At 39.3% G+C, this 11,114-nt stretch overlaps 1 protein-coding gene across 1 annotated transcript; it reads right to left on the bottom strand.

Annotated features, from left to right (window-relative positions):
• Positions 1-2,624: 2,624 nt before the first annotated feature.
• Positions 2,625-8,528, bottom strand: LOC113297613 (ARF guanine-nucleotide exchange factor GNOM-like). The gene is made up of 4 exons (XM_026546141.1): positions 8,353-8,528; positions 7,778-7,886; positions 6,792-7,628; positions 2,625-6,473 (listed from the first exon to the last, which is right to left on the bottom strand). Exons 3-4 carry the CDS (start codon positions 7,527-7,529, stop codon positions 2,901-2,903), a joined length of 4,311 nt encoding a protein of 1,436 aa, XP_026401926.1. The 5' UTR covers positions 7,530-7,628; positions 7,778-7,886; positions 8,353-8,528; the 3' UTR covers positions 2,625-2,900.
• Positions 8,529-11,114: the final 2,586 nt, after the last annotated feature.

Genomic DNA, 11,114 nt, shown 5'->3' on the forward strand with positions numbered 1-11,114 from the left:
GTCTATTTTGTGACATTATCTTTTTTCATAAGATGATTTGAAAAATATCATAGTACAATAGCGCCATATAAGTACTTTATACCAAAAAACATTGGTGGCATACTAGGTATCCGCACCTTTTCAATAATATTTTCTCCACATTGGACATAAAAAATATTTTCTCTTACATTTACTTTTTGGGGGCGATGTTTTTCTTAAAGACGTCCGAACTCAATGTCAAGTTTCCAAAAGAGGGGCTGATCTAAGACATCTGGTTAACCAAGTCCCCTCTTTTTGACTCAGTCAAATAACTCCTTATCATTTTAAGTCAATGTAAAAAAAGGGATTCTTTTTTACTGAGTCCCCTCTTTTTGACCCAGTCATTGACATCTGGTTCAAAAAAAGGGATTCTTTTTAGTTGGCACCATTTGGAGGAGACTTGTCTCTAAATGTGCTGCATCTTTTGTAGGCAAGGAAATTAACTCTTATCTGGGTGGTTTCCAGTTTGGAGTGGGAGGTAAGTGCGGTGGAGAAGCGATTCTTCATGTTGTTAATCGCGTGCTTGAAGAGAAAGGGGATCAAAATACGTTATCCATGTTGCTGGTGGATTTCTCTAATGCGTTCAATCTCATAGATAAAACATCCATGATCTCAGAGGTACGTAGGTTATGTCCATCAATATCTCGTTGCGTTGAATTTTGTTACGCTTCACTGGCACGATTATATTACATGGATCGTGTACTTTCTTCAGATCATGGGTGCAACAAGGTGATCCTTTAGGGCCACTTTTATTTGCCCTTACTCTCCATCCGCTAGTCTTGAGTATTTCAGAAAGGTGTGATTTAGAACTGCAGGCATGGTACGGTGATTGGGACACTATTATGGTTGCAAAAGCACTGAAGATCATACAGGAGGAAGGTGTTGCGAGGGGGTTGTTTTTAAACATCAAGAAGACTAAATTGTTTTGGCCTTCTCCAGATCCCAGAGCATCCATTGCAGGTATGTTTCTGTCGGATACTAGTAGGTTAGAGAAAGGGGTTGAGCTGTTAGGCGCCCCTGTTAGTCTTGATGCTCAATTAAATGCGGATATGGTTGTAAAAAGAGTGCGTAAAACAGTGGAGCTTATCGATGCAGTGGAAAAAATTGAAGATCCACAGTGTGAGCTTTTTTTGTTTAGAAATTGTGCTGGTGTTTCCCGCTTATATTTTGCCTTACGCACTACCTTTCCAGACTGCATATTTGCGGCTCAAGACTTGTTTGACTCTCGTCTCTACAAGTTCCTACGTCATGTAATTACTGAAGATGGTCCAGGCTTTGGCCCTTTGTAAATGCGGTTTTCCACGTTGCCTCTCAGACTGGGTGGTTTGGGCGTTTATTCGATGCAAGACACTACGCAATATTGCTATTTGGCGTCGTGTCTGCAAACATTAGAACTGCATTCTGTTATCTTTAGGCGTACTGGCATCAGTGGTTTTAGCTCCCATCTTGAGCGAGCTACATCGTCTTTCAACTCTCTTTGTGTCCCGGTTCTCCTATATGCATCGATAGCACTGCCACTCATTCTATGTCAACTCTGGCAACTGTCTATTTCGATGCAGTAAAGAAGAACTTGACTTCCAATTACAAGTTGTCTGAACGTGATTCATTGCTATGACAGAGTAACCAAAGGAAGCATGCCCTGGATTTCTTATTGGCTATTCCTATTGATGGTTTAAATCAGCATATTGGTGCGAGGCAATTCGGTGCGGTACTATGTTATAGACTTGGTATCCCCTTGTTTGAATCAGGCAGCTTGTGCCCCTACTGCAAGTGAGAGATGGATGTTTTTGGCGACCATGTGGTGCATTGTACGAAAGAAGTGGGGTTAAAATTTCGACATGATTTGGTGCGTGACACGATTGCAGACATATGTTATCGGGCTGGAGTGCCGGCACGAAAAGAGGTCGACTTGGGTCTTCTTGCGAACAATGATACTTCCCTCAGACCTGCTGATGTTCTAGTTCTAAATTAGGATAATGGTCGGGATGTTTGCTTCGATGTGACGATTGTTTCACCCTTTGCTGGGAGTAATGGTCGTACTTAGGAGGTGGGTCAGGCTATCTAGGCTGTTGTCAGTCGCAAAAATACCAAGTATTTGGAAAAATGCACATCTCAAGGCTACGGGTTTTGTGCTTTAACCTTTACTACTCTTAGTGAGCTTGGTGATGGAACGATAGACTTTATTAAACGTCTGTGCAATTACATGGCCAACCATGATGCTAATGTGCGAGTAGGAGATTTCCTTTTTCATAGGTTAAGTGTGGTCGTTCAAAAAGGAGTTGGAGCCAGCTTGTTGCTCGGCTACCGACTAGTTTCTTGTCCGATGAGAATTCTTTCGAAGAATATTAATAAAAGAAAAAAAATTAAAAAAAAAAATCTTTTTAATTGGTTTCATGGTTTAGTTAATCACCTTTTCTTTTCTTGGTTCATTTATTTTAGTTCTGCTCTTGCATTTTTGAATCCATTGATTTTCATACAAATCATTACTGATTATGTCTTCTCATACGTTCCTGCTGTGTTAACCATACAAAGAAAACAAGCTTACAAATGATTCGATTAGGAATAAAATCAGAAAGCCCTAAAGAACCAAAAGACTGCAACAAATATCCAGAGATGAAAATGAGTAATGTTCCCAAGAACCCGAAGAAAAAGAACCCTGAATTTTTGGTATACATCAGGTATGATTCGGTTAGGTGCCCATTCTGTAAGTTTTGGGCACCCATCGCAACCTCTTATAAAAAATCTTATACATTAAACATATGGCATTCACAAAACATCTCAAATTGATAAATGGAGAGATGCATTCATAAAAATTTACCAAAAAAGCTGCTGATATTGGAAAAAAAATTGATCAAAAAAATGTAAATGAAAATTCTAACTATTTATGACTGTATAGAAGCCGTACTTGTACTGATGCCATTGTTGGAGAGCTCCGGTATTGTTGAATCTTTTTGCTGTTGGGTAACATCTGGTTCTTTATCCGAAAATACTTCAGATTTTAAACTAGGAACTAGATTGTCTACGATGGGCCATGTCAATTCCCACAATGTAGGATCAGAACCAGGATTGATTTTGGGGTTCAAGAGAATTCCACTTGTTTTCATAACAAGCAAGGAATTCTTGAGAAGCTCAGGAACAAGTTCACGTAGTTTTTCGTTCTTTTTACCTCTTATCTTGATTGTGGCGTAAATTTCCATGCGGCCGAGGATTCCCACCCATAGCTTCGGAAAGCTGGATAATGAAGAGAGATCCATTATTTGCTGCAAGAACACCTTTGACGATAATTTCAGAGCATGCAAAAGTGTGATTTCCATATTACGGTAATCCCTCGATGATTTTCCCTGCACAATCTCAAGGAAATCATCAAGCATTTGAAATATTATCAAATCAAAGAAATTCAACCATAACTCTGGCAGCAGTGAAAATCCCTCAATCATTATTGTACATCTCTGCAATGACAAAATTGCGTGATTTCGAACTTCTTCCCTCTGATCCAAGCAAACCTTCTTTAGTCCCTTCACTAACGCAAGCCAAACCTCTGATGCTTCCTGAGGAGATAGTTTCCATCGAGTGAGATACGTGAAAGACCCTGCCATTAGATCTAATGCATGAATCGATCTCTCTGCGGACCCAACCCGTGATTCTGCAAACTGCCTACATGCATCCACGCAAAGACTATAGTTTACCGCTGAAAGATGAGATCCATCAGTCATGATAAAAGCCAGTGTTTCGAAACCCACTTCGGAGGCTTCAGGATGTCGAGCGGTGATTGAGAGCAAGGAAGCAATTGTCCGCCATCCCATCTGAGATTTGATACAACCTGCATTTGTTTTCACAAGATCAGCAATTTCCTGTGTTATTTGCTCACAGTATGCATCGGCTACACGAGCATCAAGCTTTAGGATAACTTGCAAAGATTTCAGGAGCTCATCAGCAAGGTTTTCTTTATAGGGGAGCAAACGCTGACAGATGTGAAGTAACCCGAAGACTGCCTTTTCAATGAACGCACTAGGCATTACAGCAGATTGAACAATGCCAGCTATATGTTCGTAAACACCTGGCCAAAGAAGAACAATTCTGTCTCGATTGTAAAGTGTGATTGTGGTAAGTAATTCCAGGCAGAAAATCGAGGTATCTTCATCTTCAGATGAACCATTTTTCCCTTTCTGGGATGGACCTGAAACCCAGATTAGGGCTTGCACGAGCTGCAATAGAGAATCAGATTGCAAGAACATGCTATCTGTGAAAATGGTACTAACTTGGCATTTCTCAATTGTTTGATGAGCGCGTCGTTGAGCTTCTAATTCTTCTTCGGTCGGTTCTAAGCTTTGCTGTTCTGTATCAAGAGATAATAATTGACTAAACCTGCCCATGAACCCCGATGACCTCTGAGGAGCAAGAGTCTTCACAGGCACATAAGCTGTAGACTGCGCTATTGGTTTTCCAGAAACAGGATCTGAAGATTGTTCATTACTGGCCGCAACAGATGGAAGTAAACCTATTCTGTGCAAACTTAAAATGCAATCTAAGATGTTTCTCCAGCCAGCACGAATATAATCACCATACTTATTTGCTATGGTGAAAACTGTAACTGTTGCCATCATAGCTTTGGTGTCGTCGGCAAACGCTAAAATGGGATCATCCATTTGAGAAGTATCAAGAAGAGTTGTGAATTTGCAAAGGGAAATAACAAGATCATCCAGTATGTTCACTGAATGACTGCAAGATGCTATCTGGGCCATGGCCAGGCAACCGTCTATACATGTCTGGTAAATATCTTCATTTTCTGCATTATCAAATACCACACAAATAGCGGCAAGTGTAGGACCCGATAACACAGAGAACATGTCACGGTCAAGAAAGGGTTTGGAGTCGCAAGTAATAAATGGAGGCGCAGTCTTTGATTTGTGCATCAAGTTGACCCAGTGGCTTGGCGTCACAACCTCGGCACCCTGCTCTGGAGACATCTTAATCTCGTTCTTGCAGATTGAGTGGTAAAGCTCCAATAGGAACTCACGAGGGAGGTCATCCCCACCATTTATTCGCCGATTGTTTCGCACAAAATCTTCTACTGTCATTTTCTTCTTAACTCGCACGTTGTGCTGGTCCGTATTTAACAGGATAATAGAATAAGATAACACAAGTGCAGCGTCCTTGTTAGCTAAAATCTGTGGTGACTGTTCATAGAATCTCTCCGAAAATGCCTCGAGTACTCTCTGTATCTTTTGGGATTCTCCTGGAAGCCTAAATGATTCTAAGAATAAACGCAAAGCTATATCCAAATTCATGTCTTGGAAATTAAAACTTCGAGCAAATTCCTGAAGCACCTGAACCCAGAATTCTTCATGACTTCCCAGAAAATCACCCACAATATTTTTATCCAACCCTAAGGTATACCTAAAGAACAAAGCTACGCTCTGGGGATCAAGTTCAGTAGGCAAGAGATGTGTTCTTTGCAAAAACTCTAGACCTTTCTTTGGATCCCTGTTGAAGTGATCAACACCCATCATCAAAGTTTTCTTAATTTGCTTCCTATGACGAACAAATCCAACCCAACTGTCTGGATCAGCATAATTCTTGCACTTCTCATTCAAAAATGGAGTATACTGTTCGAGAACTAATAACGATTTATCAGAAAATGATGGTGAATTACTAATTCTTTCAGAGAATCCCTCAACAACGGCAACCAAACCTTCCAAAGCGAGAACGTGCATCGAAGACAATGGAGAGTTAACTGGAAAAGCACTCTTTGACAGAAGGTTACTAACATCTTCAAACAGGTTGCAGCAAGATATGTCACAATCGAAGTTAGCGTACAGTTCTGCCATGAATGTCTTCTGCCTGCAGAGGTCAACAAGAGCCTCCATTAGAACCTCCTGCTGTTGATATGAAGAGTCCCCATGCTTGCTCTGTGCAAGTCTTTGAATTACAGATGACAAGAACGCTTCTAACTGTAATTTTAGCTCTTTTCGCAAATGGAGATATAAGTTTAGGATTATGTTACAGACCATAGAGAGAATCAGGGGACTCATAGACAGGCCAAACTGCATTAGATTTGGGAACAGCTCCTCCTTAATTAAAATCAATAACTTCGGATGCTGGCTTATAAAGGATCCCCCTAATTCAATAGACGAATTTATCAATCCCAAGGCAAAAAGTGGCACATCCTCATCAAATTCTGTCCAGTTCAATCTTGGGCTCATACCAATTTGGTCTCCAACGTTCAAGAGGGAACACAAAAATTGGAAAACCTCCAACACACAAGCGACTCCATACGGTTCGTTCATGGGATTTGGAACTGCATCAACTGCTACCTCACTGTGACCAGTACCAACCACAGAATCATCTACCAAGCTTCTTAGAGAACCCACAGAGACAGAAGCATTCTCGGAACTACCATTACTTCTATCTAACTGTTTATCTTCAGATGTGTACTCCTTTTGAAGCACACTCACCTGCATCAAATAGAGGCATTCGACTTGAATATATAATCAATCAGAAGAATTTCTGGGAGCAATGAAATATCTCAATACACGATGAGTTTTAGAAATGCAATATGATTGAAAAAGGAGCAATGAAATATGACTCCTGAGGGAACTTATAAAATATATAATAGTTTTAATGATACGGTGGAGTAGATGTAACCATTCAAATATCTAATGTTATATTATATGAACAAATTAGTTTTTTTCCTTTCTGAGAAAGATTTTGATCTGGACAGCAGCATAACAACATCATGCAGACAAGATAAATTAGTGGCTAGATGTCAATACCTCTGTCTCTCCAGGAGGCCCATTTCCATGCGTTGATGGTTTTCCTGTGTGATTAAAATGTTGTAGATGCAAAAATATACACCTTACAAGCTCATTCATCGTGTGGCGAGCTATACGCTGCAGTAACTCGCCTTTTGTGCCTGCTTGATGAACTATTCGAAAACACGTATTCACGATAGTGCAGACATGCTGGTTGTTCAATAAAAATGACGCTTTACTCTTCATGCACGCCAAAAGAACTTGAAGTATCTTCATAAGCACAACCTCTTCGGATGCAGAATCGGTGACCTCAAATCTGCAACTTGTTACAGCGTCAACTACCAAATGCATTGCATCTTTGACATTCACAGTGGTTGGATCAAGTATGCCAAGAGACAAAATTTTATAAACAGAAGACAATGCAACTCCTGTTATTGGTGCTCCAATCTCATCTGATCTAATCACATCCAAGAATGGCTGGAGGTAAATGGATGGATCAACTGCATTCCACTGTCGATTCCAGGAAAAGAGTTTTTTCCGTAATGACTTCAATGATTGGATCAGAGAATGCTCTAGTTGATCCTCCTCAGACATATAACGGCCTCCCCAACATACGTTTCTCCTCACAACAGCCAAAAGTGCACCAATTTCTGAATTTATCATACATGCAAAAGCAGTACTGCTTGGTATATACTGCCCAGGCTCGCCGTGCCCATTTTCCTCAATTCCAGCATGCATCTTTAAGCTCCCCACAGTCATTCTTACTAACTACTCTAATTCAGATTGCCCCCGACACAGAAAGGTATTAGAGATCAACTGGTACACATCATCTATGTCCATGGAAAGGGAACATGTAACCTAATTTACATACAAAGGTACAACTATAAACCACAATACCCGAAAAGTTCATGCATACAAGTTGATGTCAAACTAAAAAAGTAGCACAAATTAGAATATAACCTTAAATGATGTCCACAACGCAAAAGAGATAGCGTTGAAGAGCTTACCTCAACATTTATGCCTCCTTACTATCACTCTACAACGAGCGAGAAAAATAACTCAAAAGTCATGTGCATCTAGTAGTCCAATTGCCCCAGCTAGTACACCTATATATACCTAAACCACATTGAACAAACTACAACGTCAAATAAAGTTTATAGTATCATATCCACAAACAAGTAGGTACTACAAAATGCGTAATTTCGAAACAATAGAAGGTTCAACAATCTCAATTATCAATATGGTCAATTTCCCATCACATCCTAACACATAAAAGAAAGCCATTAACTGTGTTGGTATAATAAGATCCACTACTCAACTGAGATGATTTATTAAGTTCTCTAATTGTATTTGGTCACTTGGGAAATTCTACATTATCCTAAATCTAGTTTCGCAGCAGAACATGATTATTCATTGAAACAGGAAATTGAAATTTTTCGCACAGATCTTATAAATTTAAGTTTTTCTAGGTAAACAACAAGTTAAGTGATACTGATTTGGAGTAAAAAATGAGGAATGAGTAGTAGATCTTCGATAACAATAAATCTAAGATCTCGAATTTTAGAGAGCTTAATGAATTTACCTTTGCTGAAGATCAAATACAGGGAGGGATTGCGTTTAGAGATAGGGAGAGAGACTTTTAGAGAGAGGAAGTCAGAGATCGGCCGCGCAGAAGAGACTGCAAATCAAAACTCTCTCAACGGCCAAAAACTGAAAAAAGAAAAATCAGGAGGAAGCAGAGACAATTAGAGACGATCGTCTTTGTTTGTCATTTTTACCTGAATTTGAGGGTAAAATTGGAATAAGTCTAAGGAAAAAGAAAAAGAAAAGAAAGCTCCCTGTTCCAGTGCTGCACGGACTTGATTCGCGATCCTACTTCTCATATTCTTCCTTTCCACGTGGGTTTTAATGGGAGGCAAATCCACCGTCAAACTTCTCTACTGACTCAACTCAACTCAACTCCGGTCACTAATAACATGTTTGGATGCTAGAAGCATAAGTGTTTCTGCTTCTCCAGAAGTAAAAGTTAGAAGCATAAATCAAAAGCGAATGCATTTTGCTTCACAAAAAGTTGATTTTTCTGCTTCTAAAAGTCGTTTTCAAATTTTACACCCAACTTCTTGCTTTTTGACTTCTAAAAATAAAAAAATTATTTATGTATCCAGACATGGTATAAACTACAAAAATGCTCTACGACATTGGCACAACATGGATTGAACATTCCTATAGCTATATGCAGAAGATGTAATGCTCCAAAGGCAATCAATAGAGGTATATAAACTACAAAAAATACTCTACAGCATTGGCACAACATGGATTGAACATTCCTATAGCTATATGCAGAAGATGTCGCGCTCCAAAGGCAATCAATAGAGCTTATTGAAGTGCGTGGAATTTGAAGCTCTTGAATGAGTTGACAATCATCTACAGTAAAATAAAACCAAAAGCACTGGTAGCTCTTATTAATTGGAATTTTATTGAGAAAGTCCTATTAGCTCTTGGTTTTTCGGAATTCTAGACAAAGCTCGTTCTACAATGCATATCTACAACATATTTTTCAATCCTTCTGAATGGGTCCATGGGGCCATCTTTTATTACATCTAGGGGTTTTAGACAGGGGGACCCTTTATCACCATATATCTTCCTAGTTTGTATGGAATTCCTCTCTAGGCTTCTCGAAAAGGCAATCGAAGACAAGCGAATATATGGGTTCCAGATAAACAAAGATGCTCCAAATATCTCTCACCTCTTTTTTGCGTACGACTGCTTTTTCTTCACAAAAGCAGACCTGGGGGAAGCGAAAAGTTTATTGGAAATTTTACAGTTATTTGGGAACATCACAGGTCAAATGGTGAACCTACAAAAATACAGTGTGTATTTCAGCCAAAAAATACACCCAAGACATGGAAAAATAATTGCAAGAATTTTAAAAGTCCAGCTGATGACCAAAAATGATAGGTACCTGGGTACACCGCTATTCTTCGACAAAAACAGAAAAGCCAACTTTGAACCGCTATTACAACGTTACTACTCCACGTTACAAGGTTGGAAATCGAAATTGTTATCTCAAGAAGGGAGGATTTTTTTGATAAAATCTATCCTTCAATCATACGATTCATACCCAACATATCAAATGCAAGTCCTGCCCTGCCGAAAACAACTCTTGATCAGCTTGACCGTATTCAGAGAAACTTCTGGTGGAAAAAAGATGGGCAAAAAAGACAAGAAGGATTTATAAGGGCTTGGAAAAGTATATGCAAACCCATTTCCCAAGGCGGTTTAGGAATTAAAAATCCCCATCATTTTAACTTATCCCTTCTTACCAAACTTTCTAGTAGACTGGTCACTGAACAAGACCAACTATGGGTCAAGTTGTTAAAAGCAAAATACTTCCCGAGTTCCCACCCCCTCGAAAAATCCAAAAATTCGAATCTATCGTGGATCTGGAATAGCATTCAAAAAGGGTTAGAGCTAATAAAAGGTAATTTTATTTGGCAAGTCAAAAACGGAGCTTCGGTGACAATATGGGAAGACATATGGATACCCAACACATATATAATTCAAAAAATTCCCAACAGTCAAAAACAGGCACCAACAAGAGTTCAAGATCTAATTACATATCAGAATAGATGGGATCAAGGAAAGTTAAACTAATTCTTCTGCCCAGAGGACAAGAAAAACATCCAAGCTATAAATCCCAGGAATCATGAGCAAGATATTATTAGATGGAGACACCATCAATCGGGGAAATTCTCGGCTAAAAATGTTTATACATTTCTAGCCAATCAGGATCTCGACAATAATGATAACCTAGATTTCCATGGATCAAGATCTGGAAAATTCAAGCCATCCCTAGAATTAGGATTTTCATCTGGAAAATAGTGCAAAAAGTCCTGCCAACGTCGGCTAGATTAGGTGCCCACAATAAGGAAATTGACCCGATTTGCCGCTTATGTAATAATCAAGTGCAAGAAACGGAGACTCATTTTTTCTGCGAGTGCCCTTTTGCAAGAGCAATTTTGTTTGGTCTATATCTACATCATATAATCATCACACACTCTACCAGCTCTGCTATTGATTGATTGGGTTAAGTGGTGGATTACAGAAGCTGATCTGAGCCAGCTTCAGGTAAAAATATCTACCAAACTTTGGTTCATTTGGAAATATAGATGTTCGGTTGTTTTTGAGGAAATCTGCCCAGACCCAGTCAGTTTACTAGGACAAATAAATGGTTTCTTAAATTCCACCCCGTCAAATACCCCAAAAAGCAATAAGGAGAACCAAAACAAAATATCAATCAACAATTCTTGGTCCAACCTGAACTCATACTGGATAATCTTCATT

The sequence above is a fragment of the Papaver somniferum genome, chromosome 7 (assembly GCF_003573695.1).
Source record: "Papaver somniferum cultivar HN1 chromosome 7, ASM357369v1, whole genome shotgun sequence".
Taxonomy (NCBI): Eukaryota; Viridiplantae; Streptophyta; class Magnoliopsida; order Ranunculales; family Papaveraceae; genus Papaver; species Papaver somniferum.

What these genes read in the sequence shown, in the direction of transcription:
- LOC113297613 (XM_026546141.1), bottom strand. Translation starts at nt 7,529, where the DNA reads ATGACTGTGGGGAGCTTAAAGATGCATGCTGGAATTGAGGAAAATGGG. An exon ending in GGCCTCCTGGAGAGACAGAG is followed by an intron (nt 6,474 to 6,791) that starts GTATTGACATCT and finishes TATTTGATGCAG; the next exon opens with GTGAGTGTGCTTCAAAAGGA.